This window comes from Hemiscyllium ocellatum, chromosome 20 (assembly GCF_020745735.1).
Source record: "Hemiscyllium ocellatum isolate sHemOce1 chromosome 20, sHemOce1.pat.X.cur, whole genome shotgun sequence".
Classification (NCBI taxonomy): domain Eukaryota; kingdom Metazoa; phylum Chordata; class Chondrichthyes; order Orectolobiformes; family Hemiscylliidae; genus Hemiscyllium; species Hemiscyllium ocellatum.
In genome coordinates this window covers 28514768-28536871 of record NC_083420.1, presented here as the reverse complement: position 1 = coordinate 28536871, position 22104 = coordinate 28514768, and the positions used below count along the sequence as shown (strand labels likewise).

Below are 22104 nucleotides of genomic sequence, written 5' to 3'. Positions count from 1 at the left end.
CCCTGATGCCAGGATCAAGGATGTCTCAGAGAGGGTGCAGAATGTTCTCATGGGGGAGAGGGACCACCAAGAGGTCATTGTGCACATTGGAACCAATGACATAGGAAGGGGAAAGGTTGTGATTCTGAAGGGAAATTACAGAGGGTTAGGCAGGAAATTAAAAAGGAAGTCCTCGAGAATAGTAATATCTGGATTATTCCTGGTGCTACCAGCTCATGAGGGCAGGAATAGGAGGATAGAGCAGATGAATGCATGACTGAGGAGCTGGTGTAAAGGAGGAGGATTCCCATTTTTAGAACATTGGAAGCTGTTTTGGGGTAGAAGTGACCTGCACAAGAAGGACAGATCGCACCTGAATTGGAAGGGGACTAATATACAGGCAGGGAGATTTGCTAGAGCTGCTTGAGAGGTTTAAGCTAGTAAGGTGGGGGAGGAGAAGAGGGTGTGGGACCCAGGGAAATAGTGAGGAAAGATTTCAATCTGAAACTGGTACAGTTGAGAACAAAGGCAAGTCAAACAGTCAGGACAGGCAGGGACAAAGCAGAGAACAAAGGTAGGACTGATAAATTAAACTGCATTTATTTCAATGCAAGAGGCCTAACAGGGAAGGCAGATGAACTCAGGGCATGGTTAAGAACACAGGACTGGGATATCATAACAGTTACAGAAATGTGACTCAGGGATAGACAGGACTGGCAGCTAAGATTCCAGGATACAAATGCTACAGGAAGGATAGAAAGGGAGGCAAGAGAGGAGAGGGAGTGGCATTTTTGGTAAGGGATAGCATTACAGCTGTACTTAGGAAGGATATTCCCAGAAATACATCCAGGGAAGTTATTTGTGTGGAACTGAGAAATAAGAAAGGGACAATCACCTTATTGGGACTGTATTATAGACCCCCTAATAGTCAGAGAGAAATTGAGAAACAAACTTATAAGGAGATATCAGCTGTCTGTAAGAATAATAGGGTGGTTATGATAGGGGATTTTAACTTTCCAAACATAGACTGGGACTGCCACAGTGTTGAGGGTTTAGATGGAGAGGAATTTGTTAAATGTGTACTAGACAATTTTCTGATTCAGTGTGTGCATGTACCTACTGGAGAAGGTGCAAAACTTGGCCTACTCTTAGGAAATAAGGCAGGGCAGGTGATTGAGGTGTCAGTAGTGGAGCACTTTGGGGCCAGCGACCATAATTCTATTAAATTTAAAATAGTGATGGAAAAGGATAGACCATATCTAAAAGTTGAAGCTCTAAATTGGAGAAAGGCCAATTTTGACAGTCTTACGCAAGAACTTTCAAAAACTGATTGGGGTAGATGTTCACAGGTAAAGGGACAGCTGGAAAATGGGAAGCCTTCAGAAAAGATAGCGAGAGTCCAGAGACAGTATATTCCTGCTTGGGTGAAAGGAAAGGCTGGTAGGTATAGGGAATGTTGGATGACAAAAGAAATTGAGGGTTTGATTAAGAAAAAGAAGAAAGCATATGTCAGGTATAGACAGGATAGAACAAGTGAATCCCTAGAAGAGTATAAAGGAGTATGCTTAAGAGGGAAACCAGGGGGGCAAAAAGGGAATATGAGATAGCTTTGCAAATACAGTTAAGGAGAATCCAAAGGGTTTTTAAAAATACATTAAGGATAAAAGGGTAACTAGGGAGAGAGTCCCTCAAAGATCAGTAAAGTGGCCTTTGTGTGGAGCCGCAGGAGATGGGGCAGATACTGTGGAAAAGGACATGAAAGATATAGAATGTAGGGAAATAGATGGTGACATCGTGAAAAATGCTCATATTACAGAGGAGGAAGTGTTGCATGTCTTGAAATGCATAAAAGTGGATAAATCTCCAGAACCTGATGAGGTGTATCGTAGAACTCTGTGGGAAGCTAGAGAAGTGTTTGCTGGGCCTCTTACTGAGATATTTGTATCATCGATAGTCACAGGTGAGGTGCCAGAAGACTAGAGGTTGGCAAACGTGGTGCTATTATTTAAGAAAAATGGTCAGGATAAGCCAGGGAACTATAGACCAGTGAGCCTGACATCGGTGGTGGGCAAGATGTTGGAGGGAATCCTGAGGGACAGGATTTTGGACATGTATTTGGACAGGCAAGGACTGATTATGGATAGTCAACATGCGTGGGAAATCATGTCTCACAAACTTTATTGAGTTTTTTGAAGAAGTAACAAAGAGGATTGATGAGGGCAGAGCTGTAGATGTGATCTATATGGACTTCAGTAAGGTGTTCGAAAAGGTTCCACATGGGAGACTAGTTAGCAAGGTTAGATCTCATGGAATACAGGGAGAACTCACCATTTTGATACAGATCTAGCTCAAAGGTAGAAGACAGAAGGTGGTGGTGGAGTGTTGTTTTCAGACTGGAGGCCTGTGACCAGTGGAGTGCCACAAGGATTGATGCTGGGTCCACTACTTTTCATCCTTTATATACATGATTTGGATGTGAGCATAAGAAGAACAGTGAGTAAGTTTACAGATGATACCAAAATTGGAGGTGTAGTGAACAGCAAAGTAGGTTACCTCAGAATACAACAGGATCTTGATCAGATGGGCCAATGGACTGAGAAGTGGCAGATGGAGTTTAGTTTAGATAAATGTGAGGTGCTGCATTTTGGGAAAGCAAATCTTAGCAGGATTTATGCACTTAATGGTAAGGTCCTAGGCAGTGTTGCTGAACAAAGAGACCTTGGAGTTGTTGGGATCCATTATTAAGGTTAGGCAGTGTAAGAAACTTTATTGTTAGGTAGTGCTCACGTAAGGTAGTATTAGCAAGTCTGGAACTTGTTAGCTTCACTAGACAACAGTAAGCCATTATGTTACACTAAGAACAGACTGAAAAGCTGATGGCATAGCCTGAAGAGGCCCCAGGGAGGGTAAGAGATAACAGGACATTAGAGCCGTGTCTAGATACATGTAGCTCAAACTGAGGTAATAGAACGTTATCAGGCGAGACCCAATCACATATGAAAATTCTGAGTTTTACCAAATAAGGATGTAGCACTGGGATGCGAGGGGCTAAAAAGCTAGACAAAGAGAACAATAGACAGAAGGCGCTTTCTCCAGTGAGCTGTAAACACCTCACTGTATTTTGTGTACGTCTCTCTCTCAGTAAATAGCTTATATTTTGAATCAGATCCAGTGTTTCTCTCCTTCAAACAAACACGGGGAAGGTAGCCCGTCCTAACAGATTGCGGGTTCATAGCTCCTTGAAAGTGGAGTTGTAGGTAGATAGGACAGTGAAGAAGGTGTTTGGTATGCTTTCCTTTATTGGTCTGAGTATTGAGTATAGGTGTTGGGAAGTCATGTTGTGGCTGTACAGGACATTGGTTAGGTCAATGTTAGAATATTGCATTCAATTCTGATCTCCTTCCTATCATAAAGATGTTGTGAAATGTGAAAGGGTTCAGAAAGGATTTACAAGGATGTTGCCAGGGTTGGCGGATTTGAGCTATAGGGAGAGGCGGAACAGGCTTGGGGTTGTTTTCCATGGAGTGTCGGAGGCTGAGGGGTGACCTTACAGAGGTTTATAAAGTAATGAGGGGAATGGATAGGATAAACAGACAAAGTCCTTTCTCTGGGGTGGGGGAGTCCAGAACTGGAGGGCATAGTCAATAGATAATAGACAATAGGTGCAGGAATAGGCCATTCTTGCCCTTCGAGCCAGCACCACCATTCATTATGATCATGGCTGATCATCCTCAATCAGTATCCTGTTCCTGCTTATCCCAATAACCCTTGATTCCACTATCCTTAAGAGCTCTATCCAACTCTTTCTTGAAAGTATCCAGAGGCTTGGCCTCCACAGCCTTCTGGGGCAGAGCATTCCATACACCCAATACTCTCTGGGTGAAGAAGTTTCTCCTCAACTCTGTTCTAAGTGGCCTACCCCTTATTTTTAAACTGTGGCCTCTGGTTCAGGACTCACCCATCAGCAGAAACATGCTTCCTGCCTCCAGAGTGTCCAATCCTTTAATAATCTTATACATCTCAATCAGATCCCCTCTCAACCTTCTAAACTCAAGGGTATACAAGCCCAGTCACTCCAATCTTTCAGCGTAAGATAGTCCTACCATTCCAGGAATTGACCTCGTTAACCTACGCTGCACTCCTTCAATAGCCAGAATGTCTTTACTCAAATTTGGAGACCAAAACTGCACACAATATTCTAGGTGCGGTCTCACCAGGGCCCTGTACAGCTGCAAAAGAACCTCTTTGCTTCTATGCTCAATTCCTCTTGTTATGAAGAACAGCATGCTGTTAGCTCTTTTCACAGCCTGCTGTACCTGCATGATTGCTTTCATTGACTGATGTACAAGAACACCTAGATCTTGTTGTACTACCCCTTTACCTAACTTGACTCCATTTAGGTAGTAATCTGCCTTCCTGTTCTTACCACCAAAGTGGATAACCACACATTTATCCACATTAATCTGCATCTGCCATGCATCCGTCCACTCACCTAGCCTGTCCAGGTCACCCTGTATTCTCTTAACATCCTCTTCACATTTCACCCTGCCACCCAGCTTTGTGTCTTCAGCAAATTTGCTAATATACCTTTTAATACCTTCATCTATATCATTAATGTACATTGTAAAAAAACTGCGGTCCCAGCACTGATTTAAGGTGAGAGGGGAAAGATATAAAAGAGAGCTAAGGGGCAACTTTTTCACTCAAAGGGTGGTACGTGTACGGAATGAGCTGCCAGAGGAAGTGGTGGAGGCTGGTACATTTGCAACATTTAAAAGGCATCTGGATGGGTATATGAATAAGAAGGGTTTGGAGGGATATGGGCTGGGTACTGGCAGGTGGGACTAGATTGGGTTGGGATATCTGGTCGGCATGGACGGGTTGGGCCGAAGGGTCTGTTTCCATGCTGTACATCTCTATGACTCTAAGTCCCTTTGCAGGACCTCACCTCTCTTTCTGCCTATGTCATTAGTACCAATATGTACCACAATATGTAACTCTGGCTGTTCACCTTCCTCTTTCAGAATATCCTGTGCCCGCTCAGAGACATCCTTGACCCTGGCACCAGAAAGGCAAGACCCCATCTGATGTCTTGTTCCTGGCCACAGGAACACCAATTAGTTCCCTGATTATAGACTCCCCTATCACTACTACTTGCCTTCAACCCTCCCTGCTGTACAACAGTGCCAATCATGGTGGCACTGATCTGGCTGCTGATGCTTCTTCTCCCTGAGAGCCCCCCATCAAGAGTATCCAAAACAGCGTACCTGTTTGAGAGGGGAATGGCCACAGGAACTCCTGCTCTCCTGCTCCTCATGCTTACATTTATTCATTGACACCGAACTCTCCTCAGTCTGTGTAGCCCTCTCTGGTGGTGTGACCAGCTCGCTAAATGTGCTATCCATAGCGTTCTCAGCCTCATGGCTATTACATTCTGGATCAGTGGTGCTGGAAGAGCACAGCAGTTCAGGCAGCATTTTGGATGCTCTTCCAACACCACTGATCCAGAATCTGGTTTCCAGCATCTGCAGTCATTGTTTTTACCTCATGGCTGCTCCATGGTGAGTCCACTCACAGATCCAGGTGCTCCAAGCGGCAAATCAGGAGCTGCAGCTGAACCCACTTCCTGTATACATAGTCACCATGGAGACTGGAAGTATTCCTGCTTTCCCATACATTGCCACCTGACCAAGTTCACCAGCCATTTTGAGCCTTATAAACAGCAGACAGCAATCCAGGAGCTGATTATAACAATCTTATCCACTAGTCACCAAAATCAAGTCTCTCAGTCCTGCTCTCTATTCTTAGCAGACTACCACAACAAAAATTAGGCCCTTTATCCCTCCCCAGGCACTACTCATTTAGTCAGCATACCTGGTTCCTGAGCAGCCAAGCCTATGTCCTTGATTCCTTTTCCAGTCATGGTGACTGAGTTGACTTCTCCCAGAATCCTCCTGGGTCGCATTTCATCAGCTCCCACCAACAGAAATTGCTGAATAAATTCAGCATCTGAGCAGAGAAAGAAGAGTTAATTCTTCGAGTCCAGTGATTTTTCTTCCAAGTTGATAGTAGCTAGAGAAATATGTTATATATGCTGGAGAGGGGGCTGGGGAGGGAAAGGAATAAGTGAATATTTGGAGATGGAACCTAGCAAAAGACAGTTAGACAGACAAAGAAATGGATGATGATAAGTTATGGCAGGTGAGAAGCTGTATTTCAGACAATAAGTAGGTAAAAATGGGTTGGCGGTGCTGAAAGCAGACCATAGTATAACAGGACCTGGAGTCTCATGGGGTTCCCAAGATCCAGGGAGTGTTAGTTATTAAACACGAGATTGCAGGAGCTCTGAGAGAAATCTGGGGCAGAACTGGAGATCATAGGTGTTGGTACTGGTATTTTTGGCAGAAGGGCCTAATGTAGGAGGTGGAATGACAAATTGTGGGAGGGATGTGAAGCAGGCTAGCTTTGGCGCTGGGATGAAGCACTCCTGTTTCACCTGGCCCACAACTATTACCTCTTCCACATAGCAGTCCTCATCTCTCTCTCTCTCTCTGTCTTGAGCTTCTGGAATTTCTGAGGCCCAGAAAACCTGGTCAGCCATAGTTTAAACCAGGAAGACAGAACAAATCGAAAGCACACAAACCTATTAAAGTATTTAAATAACCAACACACCTTCTGTGAGCATTATGGCTGTTTGATCTAAGGTCCCCTTCTATAAAGCTTGGAAATGGATACATTGCCTTCAGATATGATATTCAAAAATTTTAACATCCTGTCCAGTCCTGTCCAGTGATTTTGGAAATTAAAATGAGTTCTGCTGTATTCTGCTCCTCAAATGGCCCAATGGGAATAGTCATTGGACCAGGAATCAGAAAGCCATGTCTAGATATCAAGGGGAAGCATAATCTTAGGAAAGTATGTGGAACCTAGCCATTACTGACTGGTAATGGAGCTTACAATCATTCTGAAATGGGAATTTTTATTTGGAGCTATCACATTTTATTGGCAACTGATTATTGGCAACGTCACATCCGGATGAAGTGTTGATGTATCGTCATGTGGTAGGAACATCTGAACTGCTGCACTAAAAGATTTGGTTCCATTGAGTTCACCTCCTATCATCCCCATTGACATTTAAATGATACAATGATGATTATGGAGTTGTGAATTAATCAAAATGGCCAATTCATCAATGAATCTACAGCACACCATGAGGTAAAGATTCAGAGTCAAGCACGCCAGCTCACAGGTACCAGGTCTCAAATTACTCATTTCCAGAATCACAAAATGTAACTTTCTAAAATAAATCAGTACGAAATTGAGCTTTAAGTGCATGGTTATAAGCAAGTGAGAGAAATAGATGCAAGGCAATATTGATCTGATGGATTTGAAGACAAGGAAAATATTAGTCCTCTTTGTTATCATTGATTATTTCTCCTGTTGATGTCATTCTCATATTCTGGTCCCTGTAGTTCACCCTTTGGCCAGATTAGAGCACTTAACTTCTTCATTTGCAAAGCTGTGAACACTATAGCAATCCATCCAGATATCATAAAATGCTCAGAGCAGCCCAACGGTCCACACAATCAACCGTTTATCAGTTGCATGGCTTTGCGATACCTCTCTTCAAATTGTGTTCTGGGTAAATATTGTAGGATCAAGAGTGTTGAAAGCAGAGAGTAAGGGCTATCCATTTCTAAGGGACAGCTGGCTTTCCCAATGTACTTGGGAAGGTACTTACATGAATGGCCTGGCAACAAGAAATATGTCTCTTTATGTAATTAATTCTAACCTTAAACATAGCTTTCCAAACCATTCCAGATCCATTGTTTGCTCCTTCAAATAGTTGAAATACCCATCTTCCACCCCCCACCCCACCCCACCCCGCTCCCACATCATTTGTAATTTCGTTTGTACCCAAGGCTTAGTGAGGGCAGTTCCTTTGGTAGCTCCAGATCATTTCTATAGACTAAAAGATCAATGGTTCAATGCTCATTCAGGCACCCTTAGTAACCTTTAGCCATGCTGAGATACCTACAATCTCTAATTCAGACAACGTAACATTTGCTAATATATTGATATCTTGTTAATGTTATTACGGTATAGGAACAATGTTAAGGGATTAAAATACATTCAAGCAAGATTTGTAAGAAACATTTCAATGATGAGAGACTTCAGTTATTACATGTATAGATTTCAGAAGCCAGACAGATTTCCTGAGTCAAAGTTGAGAGGATATTTGACCAATGTTCAAAATTCTGAGAGACATAGAGAAAACAGAGTAAAACTGTTCCCATTACTTAAATGGGCAAGGACCAGAGGATACCAATTTAAGGTGGTGGTAATCAATAGTGACAAACATTTGATATATAATGATAGTTGCGATCTGGAATGCAATGCCTGAAAGCATAATGGAGACAGATTCAATCATAGCTTTCAAAAAAGCACTTGGAAAAGAAAACCCTGGGAATGAAGAAATGGTGGTGTAGTGGAACAAGCTGAGCTGAACTTGAACAGAATCACACGGACACATTGTCTCAATGGCCTCCTTCTATACTTCTTCTTCTCCTTTTACTATTTTATAGTCTTTTATTACTTCATTTAACACTTGCCCAATTCTTTCTCTTTCCTTTGTCTAAAATACTCTTCTCATCTTTTACTCTAGTCTTCCATCAGTTTCTTGCTCTTCAAAGAAAGTGACCTCTTCTACTCTTTTTAGACAAAAAGACCCAACATGATATTTAAATCCATTTGGCAACATTTTACCTATTTATTTAATCTGTTAATATTGCTTTGTAATTTTATGCTTTCATCTTCAATGCTTATCATGCCACCTAGCTTTGCATTATTGGGTATTGAACAAAGAACAAGAATAAAGAACATTACAACATAGGAATAGGCCATACCTATATGGATCTCCAAGCCTGTGCCAATCCATATCCTCCACCTAAATCAGTTGTTTATTTTCTAAGGATCTGCATCGCTCTTCTCTCTGCGCATTCATGTATCTGTCTAGATACATCTTAAATGATGTTATCATTCCCGCCCCTACCACCTCCACTGGCAATGCATTCTAGGCACCCACCATTCTCTGCATAAAAAATTTTTTCCACGTATATCTCCCCTAAACGTTTTCCCTCTCACTTTGAGCTGTGACCCCTAGTAGTTGAGTCCTGCACTCTGGAAAAAAGTTTTTTGTATCCACCGTCTCCACCTCTCATGATTTTGTAGGCCTCAATCAGGTCCACCCTCAACTGCTTTCTTTCCAATGAAAACTCAACTTCTCCTCATAACTAGCACTCTTTTATTTGTAAAAGTGGCTTTCTATCCCAGCATTTACGTTGGTAATTAGTATCAAAAACATCTTTGTAGGATATCACTAGTCACATCATGTCAGTTAAAGTATTTCCCCATTATCCCTACTCTGTCTGTTGTTGTTCAGCCATTTTCCCAGCCAGTACAATAATTTCTGGAAATCTATATAACTAACATCCTTGGACATTCTCTTGTCTACTAATAGGATTGTCACCTATGAGGATCCCACCTCTGGAATGACAAGAAATTAGCTATGATAAAATGGAACCAAAAATTAAAAGGAAAATAAACTAACAAAACAATGGGTGATCTTTCACAACGAGAGGCTTCAGGTGTAAGTTGGGTCGTTTCCAACAAGAACAAAAGGCGTGGAAGCAAAGCCAGGGCTCCTTGGATAAAGAAGGAGCTGCAGAATATGATGAAACAAAAAAATGTAGTGCATGACAAATACCAAGTAAATTCTTTGTGAGGACCAGGCTAAATATGTTGAAATACTTTGAAAGACAAAGTTAAATAATGTAACAAAGACAAACAGAATATGAGGATACAACAGCAGTAAACATAAAAGAAATCTCAAACATTTTCTACAAACATTTAAGTAGTAAGCATATAATAAAAGGCTGGGTGGTGTCTATTAGGGACAAAAAGGCTGATTGATACCTATGGGAACAGGGCAAGGATTAAAAACATAATGATTACTTTCATTACTTTGCAATGGCTGTTAGGGAAGAGGATGCTGACAAAATAACGGTTGAGACAATGGATAGGATGACAAACTCACAAGCAGCTTGTGTTGGAAAGGCTGCCAATATTTCCACTGTCTAAGACTTGGTCCAGATGGCTTGCATTCTTGGCTGATAAAGGAAGTAATGGTGGGGATTGTTGAAAATCTTGTCATATTTTTCCAAACTCCCCTAGGTAGGGAGAGGTGAGACAGGACTGTAGGATGGCAAAAGTGATTTCCTTACCCAAGAAAACATTTAAGGATACTCTCAGCAATTATAGCCAGTGAACTTAGCATTTGTGAATGAAAAGATTTGACAATAAAAAGGTTCTTTAATCGCTTATAGATAGCCAGCACAGAATTATGCTGATTGTGATCAATTAATCTAGTAGCTGTTTTGTTGAATTTATAAAAGGACGGTGAAGGAGTTGGAACTTATGACATCTACATCAGTTTCAAGAAAGCTTTTTCCAAAATATTGCAAGTTTGAAATATGTGTGCCAGAGGGATCAGAGCTGGGACTCCAACTGCCTACAATATTTATAAAAGTCTCAGATTAAGGAACAGAAGATATGGCTGCTAATTTTGCTGATGACGCAAGATAGATAGGAAAGAAAATTGTGAAGAGGTCATTTAGACAGTGAGTAATATCCTGGATCTTGCTTTCCAAGAGGATGACAAAGTGAAAATAATGCATGATTGCAAAAAGATATTTGGACTGGGGTTAACCCTAACCCTATACCTATCTTGAGGTAAATAAATTTGCAGAGCTACAGGGATAGAACAGGGGAATGGATCAATTGGATTCCTCGACAGAGAGCCAGCAGAGGCCGGATGAATTGACTGGCCTCTCTCATGTCACAGTGCATCTGTGACATCTTTGACTGTCCACTCCTGTCATTATGCTTGGCATTCATTAATGCCTGTTTCTCCTTGATATAAATTATTTGTGTAATCGTCCTCATACTCCAAGCTAATTTTGTTTTGGTTTGTAAACTCTGGTAATTTTTAAAGATAAGAATATATTGCTACTAAGAATGAATACACAAGTAAGATAAAAATATTTTTTTGAATTTTTTTATTTATTTACAGAAACATTTAAATTACTAACTGTGACCTTACACAGCAGCAGTCATGATATCATTCAATATCCACCAACATTCAACTGTACACTGGAATGCTGGGAATGCAAGGCTCAGGACCCAGTTTCAAATAGGAATACCAAGGTTCTGGCACCCACTGTAGGAAATGTTCAATTAATTGAGATTAGTTAGATAACTAGATTTTTGTTGTACTAATCCTGTAATAGTAACAATGGAAACTCAATAACTTTACAATGTAATTGTTGAAAAGTACGATAAATAAAGAAGCTAAAAATTAGAACGCAAATTTATAGATTTCAGACCTTATAATATTTCTTAACATGTTCATAATGAAGACATAGGCTGGAGTTTCCTGGCATATGCTCAGAAGCTTGCAATTTTCCTATTCATTAGAATTAACTGAGAGAATATTGTGCACTGCCCATGCATAGCAGATATCCCAGCTACAGGTGCTATAGTCTAAAGATAAAAGGTGCAGGCACAGGCTTCAACAGCAGGACAGATCCAGCAGAAGTGGTGTCACATTGGTACATCAATCGAAAGGAGAGTCATGTGAGACCTCAACATTGACTCCAGGCCCCTTGAAGTCTCTCAGGACAAGTTAAACATGGAAAGGAAACCTCCTGTTGATGGCAAACTTCCACCCTCTCTCAACTGATAAATCAATATTTCTCTATGTTTAACATCACTTTGCAAAATCACTGAGGGTGGCAAGTGTGTAGGATTTAACTGAGGTAGGGGCTGTTCAATATCCAACACCAAGTATGGCTTAGCAGCACCTTTACTGAGCCAGCTGGTCAAATTCTGAAGGGTAGAGTTGCTAGACTGAGCCTGCAGAAGGTGGTGCAAGAACCAACCAAAGGGAAAAATGTACCTGATCTTGTCCTCACCAATCTACCTGTTACTGATACATTTGTAAATGATAGTATTGGTAGGAGGTACTACTGGGGTAGTAACCTGGAAATCGAACCCCACTATTTCTGGAGTCGTTAAAAACGTGAAAAAATTTAGTCAAACTATATAAAGTCCCCAAATGTATGTGACTGATGAACTCAGGTTAAATGAAACACTCAAGAGGTTTCTTAACAAGAAAATAAACTGTTTATTAACTAACAAATTGTCATACTTCAATGGCAATTAGGAAATGTGAATTACTAACTTATAACTCTACAACTTAAACTGTGTCCCTTTTTAAGATCCCCCCCTTCACAAACAGACAGACACACAAAGACAAACAAAGCATCAGCTTTAAGTGTGAAAAAAGAAAATCAGGGAAACACAGTTTGATAGCACTAATCTGGACTACAGGATTCAATGAGTTGTTTTCTTTGCTTCTTTTCAATTCCCTTTAGTTCTTTGCTGTTAACACAAGCTTGTTGGCACACTGCACTCCCTACTCTTCCTACATGAGGCAATTTGCAGAAAAATGTGAGAAGAAGACAACTAGCTGTTATGAAGACTTTCTGGTGTTTCCACATGAGAAAGAGAGAAAGAAACACGTGCGCGCACACACCCGCACACACACAGATTTTTCAATGCATGGTGATTCCCTGCTGCTATGGTCAGTTGGTGAGGAGCCAATCAGGGTGTTTTAGTCAACCAGTTTTCCTTTAGTTCAGGATCTCTTAGCTCTATGGCATCAGCTTTTGCTTCTTTGTTCCAGAAAAATGCAACATTGTATGTGTCCCACAATGTGTCCAGTAAATGTGATTTTAAAAATTGTAGCCATCTTTTTGCAGTCTCCTTGTCTTAAAGGAGTATCTTCCTTTTTTATATAAACCACATTGATATGTAAAGGAAATAAAAAGATGTAGGCAGAATCTTAAATGCATCTCAACGATATGGGCTATGGCAAAATGAGTGACTGAATTGGGGAGGTAATGTGGTGAGGCCCATCTCAATGCCAACTCGCACCATCCTTTAGGTTTTTCACAACTGGTGTGGTGAAATTCCTGCTAGGTAGCAGCAAGATGCCAAATGACAACGATCAATGTTTGATAAGCACCTTCTTAATACCACTACTCACCTCATTAGTATTCAGCCTCCCATCTGACCAAACTCATCAAACATGCTGGAAATCAAGGAAAACGCGATAGGAAAAGCAATCCTTCATTGATTCAACTTACTGCTTGCTCTTAATGATTTTCATGTGGGACACTGAGCACCAACATCTCAGCGCACGCTCCATGGACCCCACATCCATTGACCTTGGTACCTGACATGTGCCAGCCTTCAAAAACCGTCATGGCACATCTCCGATTGACTTATGTGATATTTCTGCACTTCAATGCTGCACTGCCTTGGTAGCTAATGTTATAATATTGCAGCAACAACACTTTGCACTTAGAGACATGCACCCTGCTCATGGATTGGACCAGGCTGCGACTCCAGGTTTTTCACTTGCTCTCACTCTGAACTTACCTGGATTCTCAGTGTAAATCTGCCTTGCAACACCTTCCCCTGCCTTTTTCACTTCTCCCCTTCAAATAGAAACATCAAACTCAGATGACTGCAGCCTTGTTGTGTCATTTAGCATAGACACAAAGTCAGGAAACTTGTCGTAGTTGTGTGCAGGTCATCAAGTCAAGGGGGAATAGCCTTCACTCAGGGGTTTCCAGTGCAGTAAGTCACGGGTAGCCTCCAATACCAGTCCAGGTCCTGGTCAGACTGTCAGAATCAGGACCCTCTCCTCATCAGGGATAAGGAGTAGAAATACAGGCAGTATACCATCCAACTTGGTTCTTTCTGCCTTATTGTGGGTCTTCTTTCCTCATGGAATGAGAGATAGAGAGAGACAGGTGTGGTGGGAGATGAAAGCAGTGGCAGACCTATTACTGTAGGTGCAGGTAGGGCAGGTGGGGAAGTATCACAAGCAAGTTGTTGGCAAGACAGCATGCAAGAATAACGGCCTCAGGGGTTGGGCTGGATGAGACCAAGTGGGGAAGATGTTGCAGGCAATAATGAGAGTAGTAGAGAAGGAGCCTTAGGGGGTGGGGGGGGGGGTATACTGTAGCAGAGATAGAACGTGAAGAGTTGGAGAGAAGATGGTGGCACTTAAGGTGACAGAATGGAGAAGGACATTGACCTTCATTTTACTGTGCTGAGACTGATGGCATTCTCAGATCAGATTAACATGATCTAGTGTCATGGCCTCCATTACTGGCCCCGTGGGCAGGAGGAAGATCCATATCAGCACTGTCCTATCAATCAGGACCTCCAGGAAAGCATGGCATTGATTTCCCACGTCTATCATGCCCAGGGCTGGTGTCAGGAACTTTGCAAGGCAGCTCTGGGCTGGCAGTGTTTGACTGGGTACACAATGGATTTTACAAATGGCATGGGTACAAGGGATACAACTGAATTCTGGGAAATCTAGTGAGTGATGAGATGTTCTGGGAACAGCATGGAATAAGATGGAGCAAAAAATGGATTTGAGAGGTGCCAGAGGGGCATGGTAGGTAATTATAATTTGGTGAGTTAATAAGTGAATCCTTTTGATCCTACAGTAACAAACTCTTCAAAAAAAAATCCAAAGTAACTCAGACCTAGCAAATACAAATTGTAACTTTCAGCCCATGGCCTCTACAGCAGGCCTGCCACATGCAGTCTTGAATCGAATTCGTGAATAATTAAACCACAAACGGGAGGCAGACCCTCCCAAAATAAGTCTCTCCCCAATGATGGTGGAACCCAACATGTCAGGGCAAGAAACAAAGTTGATATATTTGTAACCATATTCAGTCAGAAGTGTTGAGTGAATGATCTACCTCGACTTTCTACTAAAATCCCACCAACACAGATTCCAGTCTTCAGCCAGTTTGATTTATTCCCCATTATTAAAAATGGCTGAAGGTAATAACAGGGCCATGTCCCTGAAACCGTTCCACATTTAGTACTGAAAACATGCTCCAGAAATAATTGTGTCCACAGCCATGATGTTGCAGAACAGCCACACCTACCTGACAATGAGGAAAGTTGCCCAGTTATGTGCTGTTTGCAGAAAGTGGGACAAGCCAGTTCAACTTATTACTGCCCCATTAGCTGATTGCTCCACATCAACAAAGGGATGTAAGATGTGATTCATAAAGTTTTCAAAGCAGCACTTACTCAGTAATAACCTACACATTGACACTCAGTTCGGGTTCAACCAGGGCCACACAGCTCCTGACCTCATTGCAGCCTTAATTCAACTATGAACAAGAGCTGAACTCCAGGCGTGAGGAGAGGGAGACTGTCCTTGACACCAAAGCAACATTTGGCTGAATGTAAGAGATAGGAACCTGAGCAATATTGAAGTCAATAAGAATTTGGGGAAAACTCCACTGGTTGGAATCATACTTAGAATAAAACAAAATCGTTCTCATTGTTGGAGGCAAATCATCTCAATCCTAGGACAATGGTTGGTGATGGTGGCACAGGCTCAACAATGATCAGCAGCTTCATCAATGATGATTCCTCCATGATAAGGTCAAAAGTGGAGTTGTTCACTGATGACTGCACAATGTTCAGCACCATTCACAACTCCTCAGATCCCGATGCAATTCATGTCCTAATGAATAAAGACTTGGGCAATATTTACAACTGGGCTGATAATAAAGTAGTATGAACATCCCAGAAGTGTCAGGCAATGTCCATCTCCAACAAGAGAGAATTTAATCTTCCTTTGATATTCAACAGAATTATCATCACCAAATCCCACCATTAACGTACTGAGAGTTACCACGGAGTGGAAATTTAACAAGCCCGGTCATATAAATACTTTGGCTACAACAGCAAATCAGAAAGTTGTAATTGTGTGGCAAATGACTAATCTCCTGACTCCCCATAATCTGTCCATCATCCTATAAGACAAGCTGCATGAGTCTGATGGAATTATGCCATTTGCTGGGCAAGTTTAGATCCAATAACAGTTAAGAATCCTGACATTATTCAGGACAGAACAATTCACTTTATCAATATCCCATCCATCACTTTATACAGCAATCTATCCAATACCAGCACACAATGGCATCCATGAGTACTATATGATGACACGCAATTCATCAAGTTAGATACAAGTAAAGCTGCCTCTACATTCTCCCTAACAGGAAGTCATAATCTTTGAAACTAGTATTGTGCCCTTGACTGCACTAAACCATAAAGCAGAACTTCTTTTAAACAGAACTTCAATCAACTTATAAATCATAACATGGTGAACAAATAACAGCATGTGAAGTTTGAACAATCGTTTCTCAGCACTTTGTGCCTGTTACAGTCCAGTATACCTGAGTCGAGAGTGTGGTGCTGGAAAAGCACAGCCGGTCAGGCAGCATCCGAGGAGCAGGAGGATTGACGTTTTGGGCACAAGCCCTTCATCAGTATACCTGAGTGCTGGCCACTTGGTGTTGTGTTTGTCAGGCAGACTGTAGTATATAACAGACTATGTCATCAGTGATCAGCAACAAGTAACAAAGAACACAACCAGTTTCAGTTTATGTTATTCCAGATTGTTTTCCTTTATGATTAAAATTGGTACAACATTAATATTTTAATGATGTAATTGATCTTTAACAAGAGAGTAACTATTTCTTTTGCCAACCTTTGGCACGTTAAGATATGACAGTGAGGCAAACAATGAGAACTTGCCACTTGTTCTGTGTGAAGGCCCCAAATATGGAGGGCATGTAGTCACCCCTCTCTATGAGGCAGTCTTTCAAACAGGTGCAACAAAGTTTAACAAACTTGGGAAAATCTTGGGCTATTAAAGAAATTTCTTGCACAGAAGGAGGAATTGGAAAATCTGGAGAGTGGGGGGATTAACCATCCCTTCACAGTGTCCGCTGTGGCTCAATTGATAGCCTTATGGTCTGAGTTGGAAAAAATTGCAGATCCAAATGGCACTGTACTTGAGCACATAATGATGAGTTGACAGTACTGAGGATGTTCAGCGCAGTTGGAAATGTCATCCTTCAGATGATCCAGTCAACCAAGGGCTTAACCTTCTCTTTCAATTAGTGATGAAAGATTTCATGTCACTTTTTTAAGGAGAGTGGAGAAGATTTTTTGGTGTCCTGGCCAATATTTATAAGTTAACCAAAATCTCATCTGGTAATTAATTTGTTGTTGTCTGTGGGAGTTTACTGCGGTAAAACTGGCAGATGTATTTCCTACTTGCAACAAGTAATATTCTTCAAAAATACTTCATTGATGAAAACACCATGGGATATCTCAACAGGATAGATTTCCTATTTGAATTACGCAGCATCGATGTGAGACTTTTAGAAAATAATTTTACAGTCAGAATATTATTATAATCCAATATGCTTCAGAGTTCGAGCAATGCATGTATAGATTATTGTCTGTGTTGGAGAGTGCTAGGAATTTCCATAGGTTTATCAGTGATTATGACATGTTTTATTGGGAAATGTGGGTATTGGAGGATGCTCATTAATCTGCACAAAGTGCCTTCAAGACATATTGGGCATTGCTACTTTCTTGAACTGCTGCAATCTGTGTGCTAATGGTGTTTTCACAATGGTGATAGGGAATTCCAAGGCATTGGCCAAATAACAAAATGGTGAATTTTAACACACAAAGACCGGTGACTAGATTCGCATGAGTTGTTAAAATTTTAAAGTTTTGAAACAGGACCCCAGCTTCCTCTAGCCTTAATGAGGGCAGGACAAGGGATGGGTAGCCAAACCCTTCAAGATGTCTGTTAGAAGTTTATACATTTTAAGAGCTGGCAAATTTTGATTTAACTTGTGTCCAAAGCACTGGGACAACACCTAGTTGAAGGGAGCTGAGAACAGCTTCAAGAAGCTAACTAAAAACCTTGACTACATTGCAGCATCCAAACAAAGATCCCTGGGATTGGGGATCAAGTCATTCTCCCTCTTGGGTCAAAGACTGAGTGCTCTTGCAGCCTATGGCCTGATCTAACCATATTAATCAAGCTGATTTCAAGTGGGAAATACCAATTAAAAGTCTACAACATGTGGGGAAATTCAGAACTTTGACATTTCCTTGCTTAGATCTCTCAGTGGTGTTGACATGCGGTCTAACGACAATAGATGTTTAAGTTGGCTTGTGTACGAGTTGAGGGTTGGAAAGCTTGGAAACTGTAATGTTTCTGAAACTTTGCTGCTTTTGTTCTTCTCAGTGACTTAGGTCACAGTAACATTGGTACATTATAGAATTATAGATTCAATGAAGAGTTACAGCACCGACAGAACTGATCTGTCAATTATATGTCAGCTCTCTAAAGTTCTGCTCCCCTGTTTTTCCCTGCAATTTTATTTTAGTTATAATTATCCGATTACATTTGGAAAGCCATGATTGAATCAGACTCCACCATACTTTCAGCAGTGCTTTCCAGATTCTAATCATTTACAATATACATTTATTCATCACGGCGCCATTGACTCTTTTTTTCAATTGATTTAGTTCATTGTTTTCTAGTTCTTGATCCTTCCAGCGATGGAACTAACCTCTCCCTGTCTATGCTGTCCTCGTCCTTTAGAATATGTCAATAACATTTCCTCGTAGTCGTTTCTTCTTCAAAGAAAGCAATCTCAGCACCTTCAATCATATCATGAAACTGAAAGTCCTCATCCCTGGAACTATTCCTGTTAATCTTTTCCATATTAACATCCTTCTCAACGTGTGGCTCCCAGCACTGAACACAATGCATAGGTTGATTTCCTTGCTTTTGTATTCCATGCACTTATTTATAAAACTCATGATCCACAACATTTATTAAACACTTTCTCAATGTGCCCTATAATCATGATTTGTACACATAATCCCCCAGATCCCTCTACTCCTGAACCTCCTTCAGAATGCCCTTTATTTTACATTACCTCTCTATCATTCATGAACAACTACATATTTCTCCTCATTAGATTTCCATCATCTCGCTCATTCCACCAGCCTATTCAAGTTCTTTTGAAGCTTATCCTCCTCACATTTCATAGCTCTACATTGTATAAATTACACATTTTATAGCTGTTGTTCTTGATGAATGGGGTGTGAATCGGATTTAGTGGCAGCATTACTGAAGATGTGATAAATTGGATGATTGTAGTATATTGCATATTGAAGGATCGGGAAATGGTATATTGGAGCATGGTGTATTGAGGAATGTGGGTATTTGAGGATGTGATATTTAGAACAATGTAAAATTGTAGGATTTAGGATATTGGATGGTGGAGTAAGGAGAAACATGCAATTTTGTCACACACTTCAGCATATCTCAAAGCGTCTAGCAGAATTTTTGTTTTTTAAAATGCTGTTCCAGGTGTAAACATATAAACAGGAAAAGATGGCAATCAATTTACTCACCAAAACTCTCACAAACATCAATTAAACGATAATCAGACAATCAGTTTTAGTAATGCCAGGTAAACAACAAATGTTGGCCAACACATCAGTTCTTCTGCAAGTAGTGTAATGGGATTATTTACATCCATCTGAAGGGCAGAGGGACCTTTGTACTAATGTGCTAGATGAAATTATGTGCTCAAGCCTCTGATGTGGAGTGGAACCAACAATTTTTCACTGAGGTGGTAGTGCTATTACTAAGACAACACTGACTCCTTTATCAGTGGGTGCCATATCTCACATGGTGGGTTGTAACAGAAGGTGATGTATCAGAAGGAGCAGAGCATTGGAGGTGCTGAGTATCAGTGGGTGCAATGCATCAAAGAGAGAGGAGGGCAAATCAATGGATGCAGTATATTGGAGGATGAGAGGGTATCTCAGAGAGTAATGGTATATTGGCAGCTGCAGTATAGCAGGAGGTGCAGTATTAAAGGGGACAGAGGAGAGTATGTCAGAGGGTATGGTGCATTGGAGGGCATGGAGGGTATACTGGAATTACTTGGAGAGCAGAATGTATTGGAGGGTGAAGAAGGTATATTAGAGAGTGAAGAGGGTATTTTTGGAAGGCAGTGAGGGTATATATCGGAGGGCATTGCATATGGGATGTTGGGGTGAGTATATTGGAAGATAGAGTATATTGCAATACTATTATTACAGATTGTCTGGCAAGGTGATCAAGGAAATATTGAAAAGGAAATATTTCATTCAGCTGAAGGTTGCGTGTCAGACAAAAAGGGTTTACAATGTTAACTTGCTTTGTAAAATCTAATTGAAATTGGATATTTTCAAATCACAGTTCAAAATACACAACGTTAACAGATAACTTGCTGCATGCCAAATGCTTTGTCTGTTATAAAACTCCTGGAACCTGTCCATATTTACACTCTGCGTTCAGCACAGCTGTCAGGTTTACATAGACCACCACATTTTGTCTCATATGTTAGTCATAACAGGCGAAAAATAAAAGAGATTGGGTGGACTTCAATAGGAATAGCCAGCCAACCAATGGGTAGGACATGGGGAGTATGTGCCTTTGTCAGATACTATGTGGGCTCTGCACTCAGACAACAAAGCTACTATTGCAGTCTGACCTTCACCCCAGTGAAAGGAATCATGACCACATTTAGAAAAGGATTGAGCAATTTTAAAAGCACATTCAGCCAACAACTTTTTAAATGTGTTGTGCTGAGTATCATGTAGTTTCCAGCCTCTAGTCCCTTCCTCACAGTCTAATGCCCTTCAGCCTGTTCTGAAAGGGAAATATTTTGAACCAAAGTGTATTTACATTGTGGCCCATGATGCTTCTCACAGAGTTTTTTTTTCTGAATGAGTCAATCAGGCTTTCCCACATTTCCCTTTTTTCTCTTTACGTTGGAATTTCCGCAGTCGTCTTGTCCACACATCCCGCCACTGAATGACAAGGCTGTTCTTATCAGCCACTAGGCCTCCAAGCCTCTCAGCCACGCTGTCTGTGTTCCCCATCACTAGATACTTTTTGGTCATTTGGATCTTTGGGCACTTGCATGCCAAGTCTTTCATATTAATCCATAGGAACTGGTCTGCACGTTTAATCTTCTCATCCCTGCTTCGAAAAACTGACACAATATTCACGGTGAACTTTGCCCATTCATTTACTGTCTCCATATCTAGAACATTCACCTGAACCGCTGGAAAAAGACAAAAGAAGTTAGTCAATTTGGATACATTTGAGAGTTATAAGGCATCTGATAATCATTAACAATTCTTCACTAGCATCCAAAAAACATTTCAGAAAAATTCTGAGTCTGTTTCCTGACAAAAAAAAACTTTAGAAATGCATAAGATTTTGTTCAGATGCCTCATTAGTTTTCTATTTTTACACTAATGGGCACCATCTGTTGAAAGCCTTATTACGTCTTGAACTGGTCTGCAGCTGCTACATGACCAGGTGGTAAGAAGTAGATAGCACAACACTAGACCTCAGCTTTGAACTCAGCTGGTGTGCAACAACACTTTTTAACCAGGAATAAGAAAATCCATCTCATCACTGTGGGGAATCACAGAGCTTAATTGATGTTCTGTTGCTCTGGGATAGGATATTGATTAGAGCACTAATTACCTAATAGCTTTCAAGTTATACCCATTTATTGCTATTTGGGCCATGTATACACTCAGAAAAATGGCTTCTAATTCTATCTTTTTATCAGTTTTTCCCTACAGTTTAGTCATTTAGAGGCTCTTGTGATAGTGTGGTAGTGTTCCCGCCTCTGGACCAGAAGGTCTGGGTTCAAGTCCCAATTGCTCCAGTCATGTCATAACATATTTAAGTCGATGAAAAAAAGAACTACATCTATTTACAAGTGCACAGTTATGTTTGCATGCTCTGTCCCTCCAGTCACACTCTGGTTATCATTGCTACTCTGCATTGTTGCCTTCTCTTTAATTTTCCCAACATCCCCTCACCTGAACATCTCAACATCCATCTCCTCCACCACCCAATTACTTAGTTTCTTGACAGTCTTGTTCCCTTGAATTCTATCATCTTAGCTGTTCATCCCTGTGACAACCCAGGTCACATGGTCATTTATTGAAAACTAATTATATCATAATCAGGAAATTAATTAACCCACCTTCAGAATACAG

At 41.0% G+C, this 22104-nt stretch overlaps 1 protein-coding gene across 1 annotated transcript in view; it reads right to left on the bottom strand.

Moving 5' to 3' along the window:
* Positions 1-16606: 16606 nt before the first annotated feature.
* LOC132825430 (netrin-3-like) overlaps positions 16607-22104 on the bottom strand; it is a 185374-nt gene continuing 179876 nt past the window's right edge. The window contains exon 7 of the mRNA XM_060840691.1: positions 16607-21149. Within this exon, the coding sequence (XP_060696674.1) occupies positions 20818-21149 (332 nt within the window). The 3' untranslated portion in view covers positions 16607-20817. The remainder of the gene's footprint in view (positions 21150-22104) is intronic.